General features: G+C 32.3%; 3 protein-coding genes across 4 annotated transcripts; all 3 read left to right on the forward strand.

Moving 5' to 3' along the window:
• The first annotated feature begins 567 nt into the window (after positions 1 to 567).
• Positions 568 to 9,445, forward strand: LOC145589746 ((6-4)DNA photolyase-like). The gene is made up of 14 exons (XM_081646429.1): positions 568 to 1,048; positions 3,416 to 3,487; positions 3,656 to 3,736; positions 3,928 to 4,107; positions 4,200 to 4,271; positions 5,408 to 5,494; positions 5,631 to 5,729; positions 5,804 to 5,887; positions 6,598 to 6,684; positions 6,815 to 6,886; positions 6,981 to 7,094; positions 7,545 to 7,632; positions 7,711 to 7,806; positions 8,932 to 9,445. Exons 1-14 carry the CDS (start codon positions 647 to 649, stop codon positions 9,114 to 9,116), a joined length of 1,719 nt encoding a protein of 572 aa, XP_081502555.1. The 5' UTR covers positions 568 to 646; the 3' UTR covers positions 9,117 to 9,445.
• Positions 9,446 to 10,456: 1,011 nt separating this feature from the next.
• On the forward strand, positions 10,457 to 14,278 carry LOC145589747 (cytochrome c oxidase subunit 5b-2, mitochondrial-like). Of its 2 annotated transcripts, none has more exons than XM_081646432.1 (6): positions 10,457 to 10,788; positions 10,891 to 10,967; positions 11,079 to 11,129; positions 13,021 to 13,087; positions 13,220 to 13,299; positions 14,004 to 14,278. In XM_081646432.1, the coding sequence occupies exons 1-6, from the start codon at positions 10,614 to 10,616 to the stop codon at positions 14,076 to 14,078; spliced, it is 525 nt and encodes a 174-aa protein (XP_081502558.1). In that variant the 5' UTR covers positions 10,457 to 10,613; the 3' UTR covers positions 14,079 to 14,278. The 2 variants fall into 2 exon arrangements, with proteins under 2 accessions (XP_081502558.1, XP_081502557.1); XM_081646431.1 differs by having other exon boundaries at positions 10,459 to 10,788; positions 10,888 to 10,967.
• Positions 14,279 to 22,581: 8,303 nt separating this feature from the next.
• LOC145588013 (uncharacterized) lies at positions 22,582 to 25,619 on the forward strand. Its single transcript, XM_081644649.1, has 9 exons — positions 22,582 to 22,684; positions 22,889 to 23,003; positions 23,771 to 23,807; positions 23,929 to 23,998; positions 24,136 to 24,240; positions 24,442 to 24,592; positions 24,688 to 24,770; positions 25,092 to 25,185; positions 25,311 to 25,619. Exons 1-9 carry the CDS (start codon positions 22,654 to 22,656, stop codon positions 25,393 to 25,395), a joined length of 771 nt encoding a protein of 256 aa, XP_081500775.1. The 5' UTR covers positions 22,582 to 22,653; the 3' UTR covers positions 25,396 to 25,619.
• Positions 25,620 to 26,459: the final 840 nt, after the last annotated feature.

The following is a 26,459-nucleotide window of genomic DNA, read 5'->3' on the forward strand; positions in this document are numbered from 1 at the left end:
GAACCATCCGTCACCTAGTCCAACTCCATCCATATTTGATCCATCCATCATCCACGGATGTATCAGGTGGATCGGGTGATAAATGGGTGAAATTCAAGTTCTATTTGCATCCTAATTTTTAATTAAAAAAAAAGTTTAGATTTGGAAAAGTAGTCCACTAATATCAATACCCATGAATTAAACAATAGTCTGCATTTGATTTTCTATTGTATCAATAGCTTCTAGATGTAGTAAATACTATATATATTTTTATTTATTTTAATATTTGTTTATATTTATTAAATGGCTAATAGTACATATATGTGGATGGATGGGTGGATCGGGTGACGGGTTGGATGGAGGTCCACCCGAATCCGACCTGATCCCTCACCCGATCCACCTGTCATCCATTTATAATCCGCCTTTGGTTGGATTTTTATCCATATTTTCGGATCGACTAAATCGATTATCTGTGGGTTCGGGTGAAATTGCCAGCTCTATGTCTAGGGCTCAAGGCTATGATATAGAGTGGCACGACGTGGTGCATCCCCAAACCAACCATACAACATTACAACCTCCTCACAAATGCACATTAGACCTAACCCCAAACCAAATGTAACCATAATCTATCTCCTTTTCAAAGACGCGAAATTTAATAACTTCTCAAATGCGCCTTCCCCTTTCTCTCTCCTCAAACCACCTCTTCTTCCTCTCTCCCAATTTCAAACCCCCATTTTCAATAACTTCCTCAATTCTTCCAAAAATGGCGGATTCGGGTAATTCTTCTTTAATCTGGTTCAGAAAGGGGCTCCGAATTCACGACAACCCGGCTTTAGAACATGCTGCTAATGGGTCGGATTTTGTGTACCCGGTTTTTGTGATTGACCCGCATTATATGGAGCCTGACCCGGATGCTTTCTCGCCCGGTTCGTCTAGGGCTGGGGTGAACCGGATTAGGTTTTTGCTTGAGAGTTTGTTGGACTTGGATTGTAGTCTTAAGAAGATTGGGTCTAGGTTGTTGGTTTTTAAGGGTGAGCCTGGTGATGTCTTGACTCATTGCTTCAAACAGGTATATTTATTGATTGTAACTCTATAACAATGACGAAGTTACTCTTTTAATACTAACCAAGTAACCCAGATTACACTAGCAAAGTAAGAGCATCTCCAATAGTAAGCTACAACAACTTGTAGCTTACCTCGCCACATCATAATTTCAAGCAACAATGAATTTAGGCTACATAAGTTGCACCAACAGTAAGCACTGCTTTGTAGCTTGTATAAGCCTTTTATTTTTGTTTCTAACATAATTTAATTTTTTTTTTGTTCTAAACATAATTTAATTTATAATTGTAAATTATTATATAATTTGTTTTGAAGAAATCTTTATATATATTTTTCACAAATTAGATAGGAAAACAATACAATATTAGTTTAATACAAGGTTTTAACCTAATGTATATAAATCCTGTAATTAACAAAAAAAAAAAAAAAAAAAAAAAAAAACCTTATGTATACGTAGTATATTTTTTTTAACAAATACGTTTAACTACTACGTATTTAACTTCCTTTTATTTTAATATAATTTATTTATTTTATAAAAACATATGGTAGTTGAACTAAATATATATAGAATATAGTAAGTATATATGTATAATATTAATATTCAAATCAATGTATGATATATATGAATCTTGCTATGAAAAAAAAAAAGGCAAAATTAGCTACAACAACACGAACTTTTAACAAGATGCAAATAGCAACAGGAACTTTGACTAATAGTCGTAATAGCACCAACTTCTTTATCAGGTGCACAAAATATCATAAATGGAACCTAGGACCGAAAATTTTATCCAATACGATGATTTTATTAACTTTTGTGCAAATTTTGATATCATATTTAGTCTTCAAGGTCCAAATTGACCCAAAACCTTAACCGAGACATTTTTAGAGCATGCAAATCAATTTTTTTGGATTAATTTGCTAAATTTGATCTCAAAATTGACTAAATTGACCTCCAAAACCTTGTTTGATAATTTTTTTCCGCATACAAATCGAGGCACGCAATACCAGACGATTTTTGATGATAATAAAATATTAGATACCATGTCTTCGGCAAAACTTTTGGTATCGAGATTCATTTATGATATTTTGTGCACTTAATGAAGAAGTTTGTGTTGTTATAGCTACTAGTCAAAGTTCATGCTGTTACTTGCCCTCGTTAAAATTTCGTGATGTTGAGGCCAATTTTGCCAAAAAAAAAAGATAGGAATAGGATAAAATATAGTGTTGGGAATGGAGTATAGATCGATGTCATCGATCTACTACATATATCACTGAAGTTTTTTTTTTTATTTTTTATTTTAAGCAAATATCCCATAATTAAATTATTTTTTCATAGAAAAAAATTTTCAAGCTACACTGCTTGTTTGAGCAGGGTCTGCTTGAAAGCAGCCAATTTTCTTTCTTCCCCAATGGTAGAGCTACAAATATGTAATTCTTAAATATTGCAAGCAAGCCCCTAAAACTAACCATTGGAGATGCTCTAATCTTTATAGTGGCTGGCTGCCCATACCGTGTGGCCAGCCACATATAAGACTTTGTGATCTGCTCAAGGGTATTTTTTTTAGTACTCTGTAAAAAGTAAGGAAAAAAAAAAGAACATTTAAAGACCAAGAACTTCTAAATTCCTAATACGTCTGATACAAGTTAATGTTGGTTTGTACTTTTAGTAGTGTAGTATTGACAAGTATGTACTAAATATATTAAAAGGGGTTTATTTGGAGGGAAAACATGAACATTAGTTTAATTAGTTGGTTACTAACTAATTTTAAATTATTTGCACTTTCTTTGGTTTAAGTTTAGACTTTTGCACTAAAAATTGAATGTTGAACATTTCTTATAAGGAAACTGTGAATGTATATATGGATGATCAAGTTTCGAAAATAAGTAAATATGGTAATTTGTTGAGCCATGAGCAAACCCATATGTGAGTGAAAGTGTTGTCCTACATTAATCGAGTGCAAAAGTAAGAGTGAGTATTGGGAATGTGGGATGTGTATCCCACATTGAAGAAATGAGAAAGTTGTGTCCATTTATAAGGCTAAGGGGCTACTCTTGTTATTGCCATATGGTTTTGAGGTGCAATCCAGGCCCGTTTATCGTAATTTGATTGGTATATCTGATTCATGTGCAAGATATTTAATACTTCTTACATAAGTAGCTATGTCATATTGTTTTTAATGGTAATTTTTGCTTTGCATTGAAGCTTATTTGAGTTTGTTTTGTATGAGTGTCTGCTTGTATAAAGTGAAAAGTGTAGGGAACATGGAACAAGTTGTACATTGGTCTTATATAGAGAAGCATAATCGATGTTTACATTGATCTCACAGGATTATGATCATGTGTGTTCTTTTTTTCATTTGTGGATTTTATGCAGTGGAACATAAAGAAGCTTTGCTTTGAGTATGATACTGATCCATATTATCAAGATTTGAGTGCTAGAGTTGAGGTAATGTTGTGTTCAGCTTGTTTCGTTCTCCATTCCATAGTCTTTATATTGCTAGGAATTCGCTTAATCTCCCCTTCGTCTGCATTTGACAATAGACCTGTTTCCATGTTTTGCATTTTGTTGTGTTCAGCTATTTGTCTTCTAACTACTAGAAGTTGATGTTCACAGAAATATGCATCTCAACAAGGAATCGAAATTTTCTCTCCTGTGAGTCATACACTGTTTGATCCTAGAGCGGTTATAGCTAAGGTAATTTGGACTCCGACAAATTGCTTAATATTGGAACATGTGCTGTAAATGTTGCTGCAAGAAAGATGCTCTCTGAGATTATAATTCTGTTTTTCAAAAGTTGAACAAAATTTAAGCTCCCTCAATTTAGTCGAACATTAATTTTGGCTAATACCTTGAATTGGCTTTCTGTTTACGTTGCATTTTAACAGAATGGGGGCAAGCCACCTCTTACATACCAGTCATTTCTGAAGATTGCTGGTCAACCGTCTTGGGCCTCTTTTCCAGTTTCAACTGGACCATCATCGATTCCTCCTCCTGGGGACATAGGTGATTTGCAAGTTTTAAATGTTCCGACAATGGAAGAACTTGGCTATCTAAACGTTGAACAGGTATGAAATCCGACACTGCCAACTGTTTAGGGGCTTTTTGTTTATAATATGTTGTTTCACATATTTGCTGATAAATTAAAATAGTTTTGCAGCATGAATTTTCTCCATTTAAAGGTGGTGAATCTGAAGCACTGAAGAGGCTGAAGCAATCACTTGATGATAAGGTATGAATGTATGATTCTACCTTTTGTAGTAATTTTGTGGAGTGGAGTTCAGTTGCTTTCTTTTGATGTGTGCCTCCCTTGGGTGGATGTTTCTGATTTATCCTTATTTTGGCAGTCTTGGAGTTATATCTGAGAGTATGAATTCGAACTAATGTCGATGGTTTTCTCAGCATTGCTTTTGGGATCGTATCAGAATGTACTAAAACTAGCATAACTATTGACTAAGCAAAAAAAAAAAAAAAAAAAAAAAAAAAAAAGAAAAAGAATTGGGGTTGCAGGATTTACATTTTGCATATATATATATTTATATTATGTCCTGCCTCACAGCCTTCACTATTGACTGGACAAAACAGGAAGATATCACTTCCTCACAGTAATTCAAGGGTTAGAGAACATGTTTTCTGGATTATGCTTTAAACAATACTTGTAGCATCTTATCTTGTTAATTTTTACTTGAAATTAGGGTGTCTGCTTGTTTTAGTAATACTGTAATATAAGTCTGCACTTTTAAGTTTTGTTATATGTGAGTTTTAATTAAGTCAATTGTATAGCAGCTGTACAACCGATGGTAATGACCAATGGGGCAACATAGTGGTTGACGCCGGCTTGTACTTTAATCTTCTAAATATTGGTACATTTTTTTATATAATACCATGAGATATTGTTTTGATGTAAAAATGTGAGGTTTAGTTAATTGACTTGAAATAATAGTTTGTGAATAAGAAATTAATCTGGAATTAGTATTTTTCGCTCAACTGCTGTTATATGCTACCTCTCCCCAGATCTGGAAAGTAGAAACATCTAGTTTCTTATTATAATTATCTGAAATCTCAACCCACTGCGCTGTGATTTTTCCTGACATCATTGTGCTTTTGTCTCAACAATTTCTTCGAATGTAAATAGTATATCTCCCTTGAGCAACTCTAAAATTGCAGCTTTGACGTACTTGATTTCAAGTAGAGTCAGTTAATTGCTGTTTTAGTGTTTCCTAGATTTGTTTGTGTTTTTTCCCCCTGTCATGATTGACGTGGAACGCTTGTACCGTGTTTAGGTGTCTTTCCCACGTTAGTGAATAGTTTTTTGGATTATATGTAGCTATCATGCTTTCCAAATTTACTGTCTTTCCATTGCTGCAGGCATGGGTGGCAAAGTTTGAGAAGCCAAAAGGGAATCCCTCTTCTTTTCTTAAGCCTGCAACTACTGTTCTGTCACCATATTTGAAAGTAAGTGGTGAACTAGGATTTGCATCAACCTTTTATCATGTGTGCTTGTTGGTTGTGGTGGGCAAGTCTGAAAGACTGGCTAAGAATTTAAACGCTAAAAGCACTTCTAATATTTCTCTAAATTTATTTTGTGCAGTTTGGCTGTATATCTTCCAGGTATTTTTACCAATGTATTCAAGAGGTATATAAGAGTGTCAAGCAACATACATCCCCACCTGTTTCTCTTCTTGGGCAGGTCAGTTTCTGAATTTGTGGCTAAAATTGCTTTCATTTTTATTACTCTTGTAAAACGTAGTTCAAAATCTGCAGCTGTTGTGGCGGGACTTTTTCTATACAGCATCTTTTGGAACTCCCAATATTGATCGGATGAAGGGTAACCAAATATGTAAGCAGGTATGTTACATGGTGCATCTTATATTAATTACTTACTTTGACTGGTTGCCTTTCTATTTTCAATGCCCACATCTTAGACTGAGTAATATAAAGTAATAGCTTTTCTTCTTATGAGTAATTATGCCATGCTTTCTCACGAAAGACTTCAACATTTTACTGGCATTATTTTTTTTGGAAACACGAACTTGAATATAAAGCATGGTCATACTTTTTCCTCAGTGTGTATCAGTTTCTTGCCCTATGACATTCTGTTACTTTCCCTTACCATGTAACCATTTCCATTTGGGGGTCAGGGGGTTGCTTTAGCGTTTTTCCACAGAATATGTTGTCTACCCTCCCCTTCTATCTATCGCAGCCTTCTTGGCATATATCTTGTTTATCTTGTCTAGTAATAGTCATTGGCTGCATAGGTTTGATTTGAAGATTTGTAGCATACTCAGACTTGCTTAGCTATCAGACATGAAGATTTTATCTGTAACTATTATTCTTTCTTAAACCTGCCATGAGAAACTTAAATTTAATTGTTTTTTGTCTTGTTACTATGAAATTTTGTTGCCAACATGAGTTTCAATGGTAAGTGGTGTCAGTGATGTTTTCGTATTTACTTTGCTCAAATTGAATTTCTTCAGGATTTATCTGTTATACTCACATGCAATCAATTTTGCATCTTTGCTTAGTTATGAAAGAACTTATTCTGCTTCATGACATAGATCCCTTGGAATGAAGATAGTGAGCTGCTTGCTGCTTGGAGAGATGGAAGGACTGGGTATCCTTGGATTGATGCCATCATGATACAGGCAGTTATCTTACTTTTATCTTCTTTTGTAACTTAATACAGGCTGCTTTTTTGATGTTGATGTACGTACGCTTTAAAGAGTTTATGTACCTTGCTTCCATAACATTATTTTTTTTGTCACTGTCCTGCAGCTTCATAAATGGGGTTGGATGCACCATCTTGCACGGCATTGTGTTGCATGCTTTCTTACCCGTGGTGATTTGGTGGGACCTGAAAGTTTTAACTTCTTTTTCCTTTTTGGTTCCTGTATATTAAACATTCTATTTGGACTTTCTAATTATTTCTTTTTACTAACAGTTTATCCACTGGGAGAAAGGTCGTGATGTATTTGAGAGGTTATTGATTGATTCAGATTGGTCAATTAACAATGGAAATTGGCTCTGGCTTTCTTGTTCCTCATTTTTCTACGAGGTATGCTCAATATTTTCATGTTGAATATTGTATTTACAGATTTTATCAATGTTTTGCATTGAATATCAAAAGAATTTGCCAGCTTCACTTGGGAATATATATATAGATGAGTGGCTATGGATAAAAGTTTGTTGGATATTTTTTTTTGTTCCTGCCAATTGCATTTGAGCTTGTTTAATTGCTTAATGTTTCTGATTTCTGAACGACTGTAAGCAGCAAAATTATGATATCTGATAGCACCTAGATTTTAATTTCACATACATCAACAAGCTGATAAGGAATCCTAAAATTATAATTGAACAAGAATGTGTGATGGTGTCTGCAGCATAAGATACTTAATCCAAAATATCTAATTGATAAGAGAAAACTTTCACCATTTTTTAAGACTATAACAGAGAAGTTCCTATGTGACTTTGAGACACATCATTAAGTCTTGTTTTCTCTGAACAGTATCACAGAATTTACTCACCAATCTCATTCGGGAAGAAACATGACCCAAATGGCGATTTCATCAGGCATTTTCTCCCTGTACTGAAAGGTATGTTGAGTTCATTAACATCGCCTGAGATCTTCTATTTTCTGAAGTTAATTAATGGTGAGTCATTTCAATGATCAGATATGCCAAAACAGTACATTTATGAACCATGGACAGCTCCCAAGAGCATCCAAGTGAAGGCTAAATGCATAATTGGGAAAGACTATCCAAGTCCTGGTAAGTGAACTGTTGTTGTTCTCAAGACATTCATTAAGCTGACATGCAAATTGATTTGCTCTTTTTTCTTCTGAGTGGTTTTAGTTGGTTCAATTGTTCAATTTAAGAGTCAGTTTACCCAGAAGTCAAGTTAGCTTTTCATTTGAGCAAGCATTTTTTTGGTATGCAATTTTTGCTGTTCATACCTAGTTGCCAGGGATCTTTAGAAGTTTATTTTGGCTTATGGCGTAGGAGCACATGATATGCTCACTTTATTTGCATCAGTATATATATATATATATATATATATATATGTATGTATGTATGTATGTATGTATGTATGTATGTATGTATGTATGTATGTATGTATGTATATTGACAATAGAAAACTTAGTTCCTTCTGCATCAGTATTAGTGGAGATTATTGCCCTAAATTTTGACTTGAAAGCAAAGTAAAAGAAGTAAATACCAACATGAAATATGGACCTTTGTTTTTCTTCAATGCGAAATTTTTTTGCTTTATGATTCTTTTGAAAGGACAACAATCTTTTGGACTTGAGTTTGGATGTTTGTATCATTTTCTAGTTCAGCTGTCCTGTCTTTTGGAATATAGTATACAGATTGAATCTTAAGTTGTGTCAAGTATGTCAGATTCACATTACTTTTGATTATAAACAGTTTTGGATTATGGAAATAGGTAATGTTTAGCAAATGTGGTTGGCATTATGATGAAAAATAATGTGGGCAATGATAAATGTGTATGGATGACTATTGAGGAGGTTATGATAGAGTGGCATTAAGATGTTCATTTGCATATTCCTGGTAATTGGAATATATGTATATTTATGGACAGTTTTAGTGAGTTTTTAATAGTATAGAGCCCCCTCCGCCCTCCTGTAATGATGAGGCGTACATGGCTGAATCGAGATGTGCTCAGTTTCTTCCCTTATTTTTTGTTCTTGATCTTGGGAGCATGAAAAAATCTTGTTTATGACCTTGTTTTCTTATGCCTCTATATGCTTTGTTTGCCTGTTACTGTTTTAGCTTTCATGGACTGTTCACAATTATAAATGACCCCTTTATTTATGAGATTATCTTCCTTGAATACAATTCTCGTGGCTTATAATTTCTGCTTTTCCCTACCAGTGGTTTCCCATGATACTGCAAGCAAAGAATGCAAACGGAAGTTGGCTGAAGCATATGCATTGAATCGTCAGTCAAATGGTTCTGTCAGTGAAGATGATTTAGCTAAGTTGAGACGGAAATTAGAGGAAGATCAGGAGACACAGAAACCTGCTGCTAAAAAGCAAAAGCAGAAGTTAATATCTTGATCTGTAGCTAGGCTGATATTGATTTGCATAGTAGTGCATATTTATTCTAACATCAAGTGGAAGTTTGTAGGAAGTTGTGATCTGTACTTCTGTAGTCTTTTCTTCTGATATAAAAATGTAAGTATTAAAGCAGTTCCCAATTCCTCTGTAGGACTTTTAGAAGGTCAAAGACAATGTAACGTTTACTACGGGGTTAATTTACAACTCGATTGCCTGACTCTTAGAAAGTTTGAGCCATAGACATGTAACATTTACTACGGAATGCTACATAAGGTTAACTTACAACTCGAGTTTTTTACTTCCTAGTGATACTTCAAAGTTTTTTCATGTTCTTTGGTTGGCACCAACTTTTGTTTGCTTTGGTCCCTAATGAATCCTGTAACCTCAATAATTCTTGTTGGCAAATGGAGCTAGTATGTGTACCAAAAATTCTTTCTTTTAGAGGAATTTCGTTCTTGGTCATTTGTAGAAAGATTCCCCATCACTCACATGGTGCAATTATCCTTCTTAAAACATCTATAACCACTTCAATCACAACTGGTCTTATAACTTCCATAATCAACATGGATAGTTCATTTAATCACTCTACGTCTTTTGGTTACAAATTCACAACATTCATAAAAATATTTTCAAAATATCAACTTGATAACTCACATTGTATTATTGTATGTGCTACAAATTAAAATTACGAGCCTGTTGATGGAGATGGAAAACTAGAAGTGATATATAGTATTCCCTCTATTCCTAAATACTTGCAACACTTGTCTTTTCAATTTATTCTAAATACATAAAATTATTTCCTACCTTAGTATGAGATGACTATTATTTCATTGTTTCTCTAACCCTAGTGGATTTTTTTTTTAATAGTTACTCTTTCTTACAAACTATTTTGTAGTAAAACTACCCCAATAAACCCCACTTGCACATCAAATCTCACTTTTGCTATAATATCCACTAGTTCTTCTCAAATTATCAGTAAATATTAATATTGTATTATATAGGAACGGAGGGAGCACAATTAATAAACAAATATCGTATTTTTGAAAGTTAATCCAATAATTTAAATCTCATGTATTAACATGGCCGCATAAGTACAATACTCTATAATTCATAATAATAAGCCATAACAATAAGTCAATAATAACTCATAAACTTAAATTTCATTACAGTGAAGTATTACTCTATAAAGTCCATAGTCCAAACATACATGGTACATCATATTTATTACCACCTACCAAACCGAGCGTACAAATTCCGAAAAAATTGGAAACTCTACTCAAACCATTGCAACCCATTTGAAGCCCCACCCAGCCCAACCCCAAGGAAACAGCCGCCCTCCCTTCCTCCACACCCATTTTCTCCTCATTTCCACCCAGACTAAGAGAGAGAAAATTCACCAATCTCCCCCAATTCAATTTCCAGATCAATTCATCGATTCATCATCTTCAACAATCAGGGTGTGACCTAAGATCCAGAACACAATTCAATCAATCAATCATGTGGCGAAGACTTGTTTTCTCTCACCTCAAATCCCTTTCTTCTTCTTCTTCTTCTTCTTCCGCCATTGTTAAACCTTCATTTTCTTCTCTTTCTCATCGTCTTCCTGCTGCTACCTCCACTGTTCGATCCTCTTCATTTCTTCTCTCTCGCCGCCATTTCTCCGCTGAAGCCGGTAATTGTTTTCACCCTTTTTCTAGGGTTTGATTTAGATCTATTTTTGTTGATCTGCTGATTTTATTTTAATTGATTGGATTGTTTTTGGGTGGTGTAGAAGTTTCAAAGACTAAGGTTGAAGATGTAATGCCCATTGCTACTGGTCATGAGCGTGAAGAGCTTGAAGCTGAGCTGCAGGTTTTTACTTTTTTTTTTTATCATTATTTGAATGAATGATTGTTGCATTAATTTTGGGAGATTATGAAATTTCTCAATTTTTATTGAATTATTTGTGATGATTTTTCTTAGGGGAAGGATATTCTGGAGATTAACCACCCTTCAGGTCCTTTCGGCACCAAGGTTAGTTTTTTTCATAAATTTTGCGGATTTTTTTGGATTTTGCTTTTGCTTGCATTTGATGATTTAATGCTTATTTATTATGATGGATATTGGCGATATTTTATTTGTTAATTGTGATGGGTATTGCCGATAATTAAATGTGATTGTCAAATGTGAAATTGTTTTAAGGTTGTATACATTGATATATGCTATAATTTGACACTATCTAGGAATATAGGAAGGGAGGGAGGGAGTGAAATGGGCAGTCATTCATTTTGTTTGGGTTGTTTCAATCTGAGAAAGGGGTTTGAGAGGAAGTATTTGTTAGTTAGCCATTTTCTAGGCTGCTACTGTAACGCCCTATGTTACTCGGGGACTCTTCATTTCACCTCAACTATTTGAAATGGGCATTTGTCATGTAGATATGGGTATGGACCTTTGCCTTATGAGTTATGACACATTATTTGGAACGGGAACATGAAAATTTTACTTTCCTGAGCTGTTAGACGCTTAAAATACCTGTATTCAATACAAAGTAGCCAAGGCCCTTGGCTGTACCCAATCCAATTACTTTAATCAACCCTGGTAAGTTGGTTTTTGCTGTAATACTGATTGTATATGGGCAAATGCAAGGGATGCCTACACTGAGGATTGTTTGATACTTTGATCGTTCTTTTTGTAAGGTGGTTGCCTTTCTAATTTATGTGTTTGCCGAACTGTGACCCTTGGTAGGAATAATAGAATGAAATTTTATCATGTATGGCATCTCTTACATAGTTACATGTAGCCATCATGATGTTATGTATATCTCAGTGCGATGAAAATACGTAATGTGTAGAGTGTAGACTGCAGAGGACCTGATTGGTATGCTGTCTTTTCATACCTTGATATTTCTTTCTTGTTTTAATCTCCTGAAATCAGGTGCAATGATTTTATCATGTAGTTGTGTAACATAATGAAATCAGAACGTATTACTCTGGAACATTACGATTATGGTTTTCTTGTATTTTCTAGCCTTGAGACTCTTCATCTTTCATTTTAATGTGATGCTAAATTTCGGTGCTTTAGTTTATTCTCTTAGGCCGGCATTAATATTTATGATTTTTATCAAAACTTTAATTTCCTTAAAGCCTTCAGCTTGTCTGCTTTAAATTTTTTATAAACCCAAAAGCTTTGCCTTTCCCCCCCCCCCCCCCCCCCCCCCCCCTTTTTTTCCTGTTAATATCTTACCCCAAAGTCCCTAATCTAATATTAGTGCTTCTAAACTGTCTTTAGTCAGGGAACCCCAAAATGGCAGCTTAGTTTCAAAGTCTACATTGATGAACTTTAGAATTTGTTCTCTATTTGCGTTGATTATACTGTAATGAGTAGAACATCCTAGGAGGTTAGATATTTTTTGGTCTTTTTAGTCCTGTTTACTATAATATGCTCCTCTTTGTCTTCAGTATTCTTCCTTTATTTCAATATTGCTTTATTTATTTATTTTAAATATCTTTTTATCCTCCTGTTGGGCTTGATAATGCAAATGAAGTTATAAACCTGTTGTAGGAAAAAACCAGAAAAAAAATTATATGCTCATTTCAATAAGAAGGTTATTATATGATCTATGCATTTTCAAATTAATGGTATCTTGATATTAAAAATTCTAAAGAGCATGATGTGATTTAGATGGCTTCTTTTGTAAACGCTTTTTAAAATGTCAAGCTTGCTATCATTTACGAAGTATTATGATGTACTTCTTTAAAATTTTGAACTGACTAAAAATTTATATAGTTAATATGTTGGTCTGTCATCTATGTTGTTAAATTTATATAGCTTGAAATTTTCTTCACGTCCCATCATTATATGGAGATGATCTACACGTTGATTTTAAAATTTTGTGCTAACTTTGAATTGCTATATATGAATGCAGGAAAACCCAGCTATTGTTAAGTCTGTCTTTGACAAAAGAATTGTTGGATGTCCTGGTGGCGAAGGAGGTCAGTATTAAGTCTTTTTATGCCCTCTTCTAGATACAATGTCATCTCCATTATATTAGTACCTGAATATTATTTTGCTGTTTCTGACATGTACTAAAACCCTTTAAATCTTTGTAACCCTTCTTTTCCCAGAGGATGAACATGATGTTGTCTGGTTTTGGCTCGAGAAAGACAAGCCATATGAGTGTCCAGTCTGCACACAATTCTTCCAGGTTAGTGACATACTATGTGGAATTTTTAATGACCGGTATATCATTTAGATCCTTGTCATAACAACTTTGTCAACTATGATGTCGAGAATCTATACTGGAAATTCGGTGCTTTGTCTGTGAATCATACGCATCTCAAACTGAACTTGACACGTACTTTCTCTACTTTTGTACAGAAAATTAAATTATGCTCAATCTAAAATATTTGTTAAAATGATTATTATTTTTGACAAGTGAGTAATATTAGCCACATTTTAGATTGAATCAGCTACTTTGAATTTTCTGCATATTTTCTTGATTTGGTCTGAAAGCTGATAGTAGTTATCTGGTTTTTTGAAGAACTAGTACCAGTGTGCCACCATATTGCACTTTCAAATTCACGATTTATTGCATACTGTAACCTGTTTTTAAGTGCCAAATCCATTTACATGTTTTTTAAGGGGTAGAATTATATAAATAAAGCTAGATAATGTCCTTCCAACAACTAGTCTTTGATGAGATTGGACATATTCTCATACTTTACATTCTTGCTTTTAGCAATTTAGGGCTATGGATGACAAAAACTTTTTTTTTTTTTTTCCTGATTCAAGGATTATTCATGCAGTTGTTTGGCTATTTATTCTCATCCTTTACATTCTTACTTCAATATTTTTGTCTATAATGTTGGTTTTATTAGAAATGCTTATTAATTGGTTAATCTATTGCAGTTGGAAGTTGTTGGCGATGGCGGTGACCCCGAAGGGCATGATGAAGATGAAGGCGAACACCACCACCACCATTGATTGTAGTTTACGATTTTAGTGACGTAATAAGATCTGGTGAGACAATGAGACAAGTTCTGTGAAACTTCTGCTGCTGCTTTCCAATTGAAAAGCGAAAAAGCTTGTTTGTTTTTTTGATGGTACCTTAGACGGATGCTTGTTGGTAACAATTTAGCCCGCTGCTCTATTTTTGAGATAAATACGAAAAAGTTGTTTCTTTACCATTGAACTGGTAATTGGAAGTATAAATTTCATTCATGATCTTTGCTGCTTGGGCGAATAATCCATTGATCCTTTTGCTGCATCACTCAAAGAAAATCCAGTTTGAAATTTTCATGCTGAAATAATTGTAATGGTTATGCTTAGTTTTTCTAGGAACTGGCAGGCCTTCTCTAATATTATGATCAACTATTGCAACACAGATAATGAAACTTCGTGGAATACCAACAGGCCGAAAAGCATCTGCATCACAATTCACAAATACTCCGTAAGTGAAAAACCCCGCTATCCTAGAGACCAGGGTACTCTTTAGCCGCTATCTGTGTTGAGCTTCTTATTCAGTCTGCAGATCGTGATTGATTGCAATGTATTTTCTACTTCCCTGGGTACCCCTTGTGTTTGCTCTATGGAGGAGATTTTTCCTCCGTTCTTAGGTTTGAAAAGAAGGAAGCTTTGCAATGGAGAAAGTGGAAGAGATTGGGAATCCATTGCAATTTGTGACGGAAGGAAGAGGCAATCAAAGGCTCAAAGCACTTGTTTCCTGGGGCTTTAGTATTGCTCTAATAATGGTTAGAGCAATAATAAAGCCCCATTTAGATTAATAAGTGTTCTCATTATAACTAATAACTAATAGGCACAACATTGTAAGTGAGTTTAGAACTCACTATCAAACTAATAGGCAACCATTAAATGAGCAGAAAAAATTTTAGGCAACCATATGCTTACAGCTTTGATCTCCTCCTTCCTCCACATCTGGCTACGGCTTTTTGAACTCTTTCAATATTCTCCAATGCAAAGTTTGCTTCCTTTCAAACCTAAGAATGGGAGAGTCTATTATATACACTCGGGGTCATTTTGCTCATTCAATCAACAAATGAGTAAAAATATTATTTAATCATTTGTTGATTAAATGAGCAAATGACCCGGGTGTATATAACAAATTCTAAAAAATAATGGGGGAGAAAATTCCAACCATAGCACACACAAAAAGGAAACCAAGAACATAAGAGAAAAATATTAAATACTTATGTAATTCTGCTGAAATACAAAAATTATACTACGTATGATTTTCAACTCTAATAAAGGAGCCTAATAAGTGAGTTTAGAACTCACTATCAAACTTTACATAGTTCTATAAATTTTTTTCCACCAAACTATGTTTGTTTCTGAACACTTTTTTTTTTTCGTTGAAAGTCCTATACTAGTTTAACTAATTTTCATAAATTATTTTTTTACTGCATAAACTTATTAATTTTATTTCAGAGCTGAAAATACTGGTTAAAATTTTTTAAATTTCAAATATACTAGATATAAAATTCTAAAATTCTAAAATTCTAATCAATCTATTTCATGTAAACAATCTATCGAGCTTGAATGACTTAGGTCAAAATCTCAAAGACTAGTATTTCGTATATTAATAAACTTATAGTAAAATGACAAGTAGCCAGTATTGTTAACATGTTGGGGTGGAATAATACAATGTTGTGGGTTTGAATTTGTTGCTAAGAAAAAAAAAGTCTCAACTACTTGGAAAATGTCACTATTTCTTGTCTCTTTCTATGTAGTCTTCAAGTTGTTCCCATGCATGATATTTATCAAGGAGGCAACCATATTATTGTTCAGAATCTACACATACATTTTATTCTCATAAGATTATTTGAGCATCCATCTCCATTAGATTAATTATTAGAAAGGATCCAACATTTTGTTTTTTTCCATAATTTTTGCTCTTTCGCCCTTCTACTTCTCTCTTCGTGTCAATTTTTGGTGAAAGATCTACAACCAACATGGTTAAAACTATATACATATAAGAAAAAACGTAGTTAAATTTAGAAAAGTTGTCAAAAAAAAAAAAAAAAAACGCTTATGATTGACTTTTTGTAAGAATTTTTTTTGAAAAGTAAATTTTTTATTTTTTAAAATATGACCTAAAATATTGTTAACTATTTTTTAGCTAAGATGGTCTTATTATGAATGGGATTTTATATGGTCATTTCTAGATCTGTTAAGCCGTCTGATAGGAAAAATATTGTAACTTTTAATAGTGATTTATTTATATATTCATTAGGTATAGCCATACAGGTTTTACATAACATTCAATGACAATAAATTATGCTCCAAAAATTTTGAGGGGTACTATTATTGTGTATCATCCAATAAATTGAACATTTCAACATAAGATGTAACCAAAATCTATACCTAGTGTATAAGCCAAATGATTAATGTTTGGATTTCTTATATATATTATGAATCAAAAATATATTTTCTAATTACTAAGGGCATGTTCTCTTCAGCTTAATTTCAATTCAGTTTAGTTCAGTTCAGCTCCAATCAGTTCAGTTCAGTTTTAATTTTAATTCAGCTCTATTTAATTCAGTTCAGTTCAGTTCAGTTCAGCTCAATTCAATAATCAGAACAGTCCCTAATTCCATAGTAGATCAACAAACAATAATTTGTAATCATATAATTTGCAATTGAAGACATATGTGTTTTGTTTTACGAGTAATTTTTTTTGGCGGGTTTTGTTTTTTATACAAACAAAAAATAGACATATAGCAATACTTCACATATAATAAATTTCCATTACCGTTATTATTTATTCACTTATTTTCTTATTTACAAAACTTTTCGAAGAACTTTCTATCATGAAAACTCGTATAGGGTTCACCTTCATATGAACTTTCTATCATATGAATATTAATTAGTCGTTGTATATTACAGTAAAAAAAGTGGGGAATAATATCTGTGTATTGATTCTAAATGAACCGTTGTACACTAAAATGGAAAAAGAAGCTTGAAAAAAAACATACAAATCCAAAAATTGATGGACAGAAATATATATCAAATTATTAGCTAGCATATTCTTTTATTTACCTTTCTTTTTCTTGAAATTCTATGTGTGAATTAGCTAGCATTCAAAAAGTTTGGTTTACGAATGAATTGAAGAAGACTTATTATATTATTGTCTTATGGAGTATGGACAATTGTAACGCAAAAAAATACTCCGTACAAAAATTAGAAAAAAGGGTTTCGGTCCTTTTTTCTATCTTCGTTTGATGGACAGCCACACGCCCACACCTATTTATTCTATACATGTCAAGTACTCTCTTTTTTTTAGTTTGGTTCACAGTTGTGAGTTTGTGACTATGACAATTGAAATGACTTCTCAAATTATTGAACTGTTTATGAAACACGAACTGTATGATTACCTCTCACGTCTCATTTTACTTGTCTTATATGCTTTATTTTTATTTTGAGGAATGTATAATGGGTTAAGTTAAACAGTTAATCTGACTTGAGAGAGCACTAATGGAGTAAAATACTTCGTACGGAATAGTAATTTTTCTGGGTGTCCTAGGTTTTGTCTATCCTCTCCACGAGTTCCTATTATTAACTTCGGATTATTATTTGTGAAAATTAGACAATATAAAACTAAATAAGAAAAATTCAAACCATATTAGACAAGATTAGAAAGAGACTAGACCACACCACCATATAAAATTAGTGATTCAAAATACACTAGATGATTTAAAAGATCAAATCAGAAAGATTTAAATCTGGTCATATGAGGCTAGGCTAGACCTTGCAAAAATACATACCGGCCAAAACATGAAAACACATCATTCAAGATCAAGAGAGCATATCCTTGTTATGAAGTACTGTATAAAATTGAAATATAGTTGTTGCTGAAAATGAACGAAAGTGTAACACTTTAAAAAAATGGTCGCATTTGGTAAGTATAACACTTTAAAAAAAACGGGAGAATTGAAGTAATTTCTTCTTTTAAAGTTAACTATGGTATCATGGTTTCAACTTTATTTGTATTATTATTTTTATAAAAATCAAACTAGACCAGATCAAAAAATACACCGGATACACACTTATAAAGATACAACAACAATAACTTAAACTAAAACAGTCTTTTAAATTAAAAAACTCATATCATACTTGATCATGCCAAACCTTATAAAGCTCAAATTAGAATAACCTTTTAAATAGCCTAAGGCATTGGTGTTAATTAAATTATCAATGAATATAATTTTTATCTATTAATAGGAGGGCTAAGGCTTTATTGTCAATAATTAAATAGTAACATCAGATAAAATTACTCTATTTTTGGAGAGTTTTCTACTTTATTCTAAGTACCTTTCCTCATTATTTTTTTTTAAAAAATTACACTTTACTTAAGTAAGAGAGCATTAAGTAAAGAAACTTGTATGAGTTCAAACTCTAAATTTGATCCCCATAATTAAAACTTTTTAATTTTTTTAGACTGGAGGGCAAATGGATAAAATATCCGAGCGATAAACTCTATTTATATATTATTATATGCTTAAAAAATACTCCTTGTATAAATATTATGTATAAAAAAATCAGCCGTCCATAGCATGAATCAAATTCTCTTTTCACAAAAACCAAGTAAGATTCGTGTGATTTATTATTCAAAAACATGTCTCAATAGATCCAAAAGGTCGATGGTTAATGGTTACAAATTAGTTAATTATAATCCCTTTTCTTTTCATTAACTAATTATGCTACTTATGGTACAAATACAATGGTAGAACAATAAAAGTCGGGATCTTTTTTTTTTTTTTTTTTTTCATTTCACTATTGCTAAATTCTTTTGCTAAACTCCATTCTTTTCACTTAAATTATTGGAAAGTTGTACTTCCATGCAAATATGCAATCACTTTTTTGGAACTTTAATCAGAAGGAATTACAGTATACTTTTGCAATTGTGCATTTGTGCTTAGCATAATATAAGCAGAAAACACAAGTTTATCAAATAAATTTTGTAAATAGATCAACAACTTTTACAGCGACACAGTTGATATTTGGATAAATCTATTAATTTATTTATGAAAATGTCATTCGATAAATAAAATTTGTTTATCATTTGATAAACTACAACAAGCTCTTATGTAAGCTGTCTTATTAAAAATTCGATGACCAATCAATATAATTGATTTCGATAATTTCATCTTCATATGTAGACAAACACACACACACACACACACATACATACATACATATATATATATAAAACATTTTATATCTTAAGGAAATGTCTTTTCAAGTAAAATATAGTTAATTTTTAGAGTCATACTATATTTTTTTCTTTTATGACTTGTTAGTCATGCTAATCTTGCTATATATGCACATATCTTATAAACCATACAAGTACATGTTATGGTATTGACAATTGTTTAGGCTCTTATATTATTCAAATGTACAAGACACACAATGAGTGTGAAAGGCGCATGCCATGTTTCTTTCCAAGCCATTCACATAATCACACACGTAATGTGCATACTCTCGCCCTCTCGGATGCACGTATAGTATATCACTAGTCTGATACATCACAAAAGCTAATACAAAGTATGATACTTTTAAAGTAAAGTTTAAAGAGTATTTATTGGTATATGACTATCGTATGATAGTTAAGGAATTTGTTCTCACTCTCATGTATGTAGCTTATTCCTCTATTAACTAACTAGTGAAAATTAATTTTCGAATCAACTAATAAAGTGAGAATAGACACAAGCTAGGAATAAACGTTACCTAGATGTATATGATTAATATATATATATATATATATATATATATATATATATATATATATATATATATATATATATATATATATATATATATATATATATATATATATATATATATATATACCACTTGCCCACAACTTTATGACAACAATATATAATATGATATTATCATAAAAAACACTATTAACTTAGGTTACATGCATATATTTTGTAGTAAAGATATTCTTTCATAATAAGGTAGGGTGCAAAGTTGACAATTTAAAAAAGCCTAACCTAAATTTCTACTCTTTTTCTCCTAAAGAAAGGAAAAAATGTCGTAATGTTGACTTATTAATAAAGGTTCTTAGATGCTAATATGTGATGCTAAAATTTCAACGGGGTACATAATTCAATATTATTAAGTACAAAATTAATTACATTCAAAAGTCAACGAATTCACATAAAAATTAAAGTTAGCTTTAAGCTTTACTAGCTAGACTCCAAAAAAAACATATAGTAATTATACGTGGAGAGTATATTATATTGTTATAGTTGTTAAATTAATGTTGATGTAGTAGATAATTTGTTACATAATTAATCATATTTGCAATTATAAATTTATAAGTGGAGATTGAGTATGCAATAACTAATTAATTTATATAAACAAGTTTTGTGTGGATGACAAAAAGAATAATTTGTACAATGGACGGTGCATTGAGTTGTTTCTTATAGGCATCAATAGACGAAGGTACTTGGAAACCTATGGAAAATTGAAAGGTTATTTAAATTTTAAAAAGAATTGAAAAAAAATATTATTGCTTAACAACTATTATAAAGAGGTTTGAGTCAATAAAATAGATGAAAAAGGAATATTGTTTACGTATAGTTTCTTATTAAAAAAAAAAAAAAAGTTAGTACTCACTTTGTTCCTAAAATGCTATTATATTTAATGCCAAAAAAAAAAAAAAAAGCTATTATATTTGCAGTTTGCTTGGTCTTCAAATTTCAATGCACACATATGATCCTTAATTATTTTCAATAATATATTAGTAAAAATTATGAAAAATTGATTAAAAAAAAAAAAAAAGAACATTAAAATTGTTATAAATTCAACAAGATTATATATAATTATGCATGTTTAATCTATTATCTAAACTTTAATTATATCATGGTAATTTTATTTTTATTTTTTTTGAGCCTGAGTAGTACATGTGAGGTTTCATTATGGAATGGAGCAAATTGAATAATCTTTGTATTTTTCTCAACTGAAACAAGTACATCTATGAAAGTAATAGAAGATCAACGTAGGCATCCTCAATACGTAAATAATATGATATCGTTGCAAAATATTAAGCATATATGAGGAATAATACAAAAATAAAATCATGTTTTAACCTCAAATGCCTAAAACTTCGATTAACTCAGATATCAAAATACTCTGTAACATAACGCACGTGTGTTCTCATGTGCATGTTTGAAGAAAGTGTAAATTTGTACTTTAATAAATTGCTACACAAAGATATTTAAAGCGCCAATATCTCAAAACTATTCTTGTCTTTACTAATTTCCACTACTTTTTTTCTTTTTCTGCTTTTGCAAATTTAAAATTGATATTCTTTCATTGTGAACTCAAAAATCGAACCTCTTTAATGGGCATCAATCAACCGTGTTGTTAAAGAAATAAATTGAACCCATTTTCAAATTATGTAAAGGACCTTCTTGATTTTTTGCGTCCTGCATGCCTTTTCATTAGAAATTTTAAAATAATCATATCTCTAATTGTTTTTGATTATTATGTTTAACTGTTATAAAATGGAAAAAAAAAATGTTTACTGGCACAACACGATATAATATAACAAGTGGGTTGAGTTGTGCATAAGCTCTATTTAAACAATCTGCGTGAGCCTGATATGACACAATAATTTCTTAGCTTGTTCTACATACAGCTTATTTGAGCGAAGCTTGCTGTCATGACAGGTGGACTTGCATGGCTCTGTCGTGTACTCGTGTCCAACTGTATTAACCTCTTGGATGATGAACAATTTACTTAGAGTCAAAAGGTGAATCTAAAAGCTAAGCTCTCTTGTTCAATTTATGAGCCCCTTTACCATAAAGTATGACTAATTTTGAGTTCCGGATGTTTAATAAACCAATAATTCAGTAATCTTGAAACCAAAAAAATTGAAAGCAACACCTTCTACTAAACAAGTAATCAAGTATGAAAAGCCGGGTAGCCGGTAAACCCTATGTAACGATGACTTTTATGTGATTTAGGTGACTAAACATATATGTCACCTGCAAACATATTGTATACATCAAATTAAATGACACCTGTAAACACGTAATCCGTTGTACACAAGTATTAGCCGAACGAAGTTTGATTACACTGTTGGCTCTTTTTTTTTTTTTTTTTTTAATGAACAGTCCCCAGAAGTATTAGATTCTCACCCAACTGCAAGAAACTGCAGTCCAAAAAAAAAAAAAAAAAAAAAAACAGCAGAGTCCTCTGAATTAGCAGAGACATTAAATTAATGTGCTCTTGGAATGGTAATGGTTTTTGATTCTCTTTCCAAAAAAGATTTCCAGCTTTTGTCAATATCTTTTCATGTATACCTCTCCTTTTTATTTAGGCACAAAGTTCAGCTTGTTTACAAGTTTACACACACCTATACTATTTTTCATTGATTTATTGTATATTCATATATTCTCCCACTTTATTTTTTGATATAAATAGGCCATCATACTTGGGTTTTTTTTTCATTGTATTTTCCTTTCACTTTTATTACATATATTTGCTAATAGGGTGTTTTGCTAGTAAACTTTGTTGCAACTTCAATATGAGCTATTCAAATTACTCAACTGGGTCTGGTGAGTTCGTTTTTCGTGTTCAAAGTGTGTTTGATGCATATGTGTAGACGTGTAGTGATAAGATTGCGTACATCTGGACCTGTTAACTCCACTATATATGGGAGTCTTCTAAGAGGGAGGCATTGGAGTTGTGGTGTTGTTAATTGTTGTGTGTTTTGACATTGAATTTTTGAGCTCATTTGCTATGGATTGTATTATTGTTAGGTGCAAGAGGCGCAAGGAGAACGTTCGAGTTTGGGAGGACACATGTAGTTAGGCCTCGAGGGAGGCACCTTGCTACAATTGTTTGGCTACATGGACTTGGTGATAATGGATCAAGGTCCTCATTCTCTCTTGTTTATCTCTTGTGTGCATGTTCATTTGTTGTAATGAGTCTAATGACTAGAAATGATGTTGGAAATCACTAATTGTGGCGCGTTGTTTGGAAAAAGATTTATTACGCTATAACTCATGAATCATGACATTGTTCAATTACACAATATTAATCTTAGAGTTCGAAACATTGTAATTTGAGCCTAAGTCCTGTTTTCCTCATTGCTGTTACTGGCATCATGAGTTAGCCTTAATTCTTGCTAAGTTTTGCTTTTCTTGCAATCTGTTTTCCATGATTGTTGTTCGAGCTTTATTCGTTCCTTTTCATGTCTCTTTTGAGTCCTTGACAACTTTCGAATCCTTTTAATACATATCGCTTGCATAGTGGACTGCTTTACACTGATTCTCTTACATCATTGAGTGAGAGAGGTAATGAAAAACGTTTTTGGTATCGAACTTATATTCATAACTCATGCCTATAACACACTTGCTAATAGCAGTTCCTAGTAGATCATTCCAAATTAGTCCACCTTCATCTAGAGCTATAGCTGTATTCCTTTTTTCTTTTCCCTTTTTTCGCCTTTGGAGGTTTGAGTCTTTTTCCATGTCTTTAATTATCTTTTGATGATATTGTTAATTTATACATTTTACAATACATCATGTTAGTAGCATCTTTTATAATCTATTGAAGTGCCAAGTCAAATTATGGAATTAAAAACTTTGAACATTCTTCTGCAATACCTTCTTATTCTTGTGCAATTGGTTTTCTCGCAGTGCTTGTCAGCTCTTGGAATCTCTTCCTCTTCCAAATGTAAGCATCCTTGCTTTATACCAAAACGCGGTTTCATATCTTCTGCTATTATTTTTGAGGGTCGAATGTTGCTGAGGCGTTGTACAACTCTTTGCTGATACAAATATGCATTGTGATGCAGGTTAAATTTATATGTCCAACGGCTCCAACTCGCCCTGTGGCATTACTTGGTGGATTTACATGCACAGCATGTAAGCCAGCTATCTTTATTTCCTGAAAAATTTTCATGTTATGATTCGCCTATATTACTTAATTACTTTTGTTTTTTTCTAGTATTTTACTTTTGTGAGGAAAGCTGATCTAAGTTCCTTCTCTGTATGTATAATAGGGTTTGATGTAACGGAGATTTCAGAGGATAGTCAAGACGATCTTGAGGGATTGGATGCCTCGGCGTCACATATTGCAAATCTATTGTCAACAGAGCCTGCTGATGGTATCAGTCTGAACTTTTGCACTGCAAAAATAAATGTAGCAATAATATGATAAAACCTTATTACATACATTAAGTTTTTAACAGCTGAGTTTTTTCATATACTAGTGAAACCCAACAAGAATAGAATACAAATGTTTGAGAGTTTCATTTTACACCTGCTGTTAAATTGACAGTCTGATGATTTCTTGCTTTTCTAAACAGTTAAACTTGGAATTGGAGGATTCAGTATGGGTGCTGCTGTTGGTCTCTACTCAGCATCCTGCTTCGCTGTAGGGAAATACGCGAATGGAAACTTTTATCCAATCAATTTGAGGGCAATAGTTGGACTTAGTGGTTGGCTTCCAGGTGCAAGGTATACTAAAGATTTCCTGAGCATGCAACTAATGTGTTTTCATTGTTCTTATTAAAAACAAATTTTTGTTTCTCACTTGATGTTCATTGTTTCAGGAGTTTGAGAAACAAGATGGGAGGTTCAAATGATGCTGCAAGGAGGGCCGCGTCCTTGCCAATTTTCCTCTGTCATGGAAAATGTAAGTCCTTCTGTACCTCTTCTCCTTCATACTTCAGTTCAGAGACAAGCAATCGCGCCATTTTACTCTGTTTGATAATATAAACAATGTGTTAATAACTCGGCTATACACTTAACCATTATCATTCTAAACTTCACATGATAAGTATGATAATTCTTGTATGATGTTGCATTTTCTTTGAGGTGATAAGTGTTTAATGAACATCGATTTGCCTCATCCTTTAATCGTATTTTGATCAGTCATAGCAAATGATGCATAAAGCACTATTAACATTGCTGACAGTTACATACCATTGCTAACATCACCATTTTGCTCTTGCAGCTGATGAAGTAGTTGCATACAGATTTGGTGAGAAGTCTGCTCAAGCCTTGACTTCAGCTGGATTTCGAAATCTCACATTCAAAAACTTTGATGGGTATGTACAAGCCTCAATTTCTTCTGCAACAACAACTATTAATCACCTGCAGTCCATCTGTTATACCGGCTTTTGCCTTGTTTATCTTTTCAATTGTAGAGGACTAATGTTTGGTCATAATGCAGGCTTGGTCATTACACTATTCCTATGGAGATGGATGAAGTATGCAGCTTCTTGGTATCGAGGTTGGGGATCGAATGCTTCCGCTGAAGGACTCTACCATAACTTCGAAACTTTGTTCAGTACATGCTTCATAAAATTCATGAGGATGGACTTCTGAGTTCTGTTCTGACCTGTAAACAAAAAACAGTGGATGGTTGATTGAAGAATATAGTTTGACGGCATACAGTATAGTTTGGTTTGCAGATATTCTATGATAAGTTTTCGGCTATAAGCCTGTTATCCAATAAGATTATGTAATTTTTTTTTTGAAATTTCATTTGGTTTTTTACATAAGTTTTTTTTTGGGGATTGGTTTCTAGGCTTGTAGCTAATGAGATTGGTTGTTCTACACTTCTACTATATGATTATTAGAATATTTACTTTATTTAAATCGAATTTTAGTGTATTGCGGCTTCACTTCATGTATGCATGTTACAGAGTATTGTCTTGTACCATAGCTACAAAGATATAAAGTAATTTAAGATACTTCATCTGTCTCAAATTAATTGTAACATTTGACTTTACATGAATTATAAAACACATGTTAGTATTCTTCTACTTAAAGTTTTGGAGCTTTTGTCATGCAACGAGCCAACAATTGTAAGTTGTAAAATTGTTTCTTAGGGAATACAAAGTATATTGGAAAAGTAAATATAAACCTATGACTGCTATTCAAAATTTTTACTTTGGAAAAATTTACAAGAATAATCCCAACTTTGCTCATTCACCCAAAATAATCCCAACTTTGAATTATTTTTTAATAATCCGAACTCTAATATTGATTTGCTTCTAGTGGTCCCAACCAGTTATTTAACTTGTTATAGTAAGTTATCTGACATGTGTTAGCATATGATTGGTTAAAAAAAATTAAAAATAATAAAAAAAATTCAGAATTTTTTTTAAAAAAATATATATAACTAATACTGAAAGAACAACCGCTGACATCATTCATTTATCCAAATTGTACACGTGTCAACTTCTCTTTCAAAATTTTCCCGCCTAAATTTTTTTTTTTATCTTTTACATTTTTTTAAAAAAAAAAATAAATTAAATATTGACTATAAAATATTTTAATACTTAATATTGTACGTTAAACTCTTCACAATTTTTTT

The sequence above is a fragment of the Chenopodium album genome, chromosome 17 (assembly GCF_948465745.1).
Source record: "Chenopodium album chromosome 17, dcCheAlbu1.1, whole genome shotgun sequence".
NCBI classification, from domain to species: Eukaryota; Viridiplantae; Streptophyta; class Magnoliopsida; order Caryophyllales; family Amaranthaceae; genus Chenopodium; species Chenopodium album.

Coding starts and splice junctions, on each gene's coding strand:
- LOC145589747 (XM_081646431.1), top strand. CDS start 10,614: ATGTGGCGAAGACTTGTTTTCTCTCACCTCAAATCCCTTTCTTCTTCT. Junction 10,968..11,078: donor AGCTTGAAGCTGAGCTGCAG/GTTTTTACTTTT, acceptor GATTTTTCTTAG/GGGAAGGATATTCTGGAGAT. Junction 13,300..14,003: donor TCTGCACACAATTCTTCCAG/GTTAGTGACATA, acceptor AATCTATTGCAG/TTGGAAGTTGTTGGCGATGG.
- LOC145589746 (XM_081646429.1), top strand. CDS start 647: ATGCGCCTTCCCCTTTCTCTCTCCTCAAACCACCTCTTCTTCCTCTCT. Junction 5,888..6,597: donor GTAACCAAATATGTAAGCAG/GTATGTTACATG, acceptor TTCATGACATAG/ATCCCTTGGAATGAAGATAG. Junction 7,633..7,710: donor TTTTCTCCCTGTACTGAAAG/GTATGTTGAGTT, acceptor TTCAATGATCAG/ATATGCCAAAACAGTACATT.
- LOC145588013 (XM_081644649.1), top strand. CDS start 22,654: ATGAGCTATTCAAATTACTCAACTGGGTCTG. Junction 22,685..22,888: donor AAATTACTCAACTGGGTCTG/GTGAGTTCGTTT, acceptor TATTATTGTTAG/GTGCAAGAGGCGCAAGGAGA. Junction 23,808..23,928: donor AATCTCTTCCTCTTCCAAAT/GTAAGCATCCTT, acceptor ATTGTGATGCAG/GTTAAATTTATATGTCCAAC.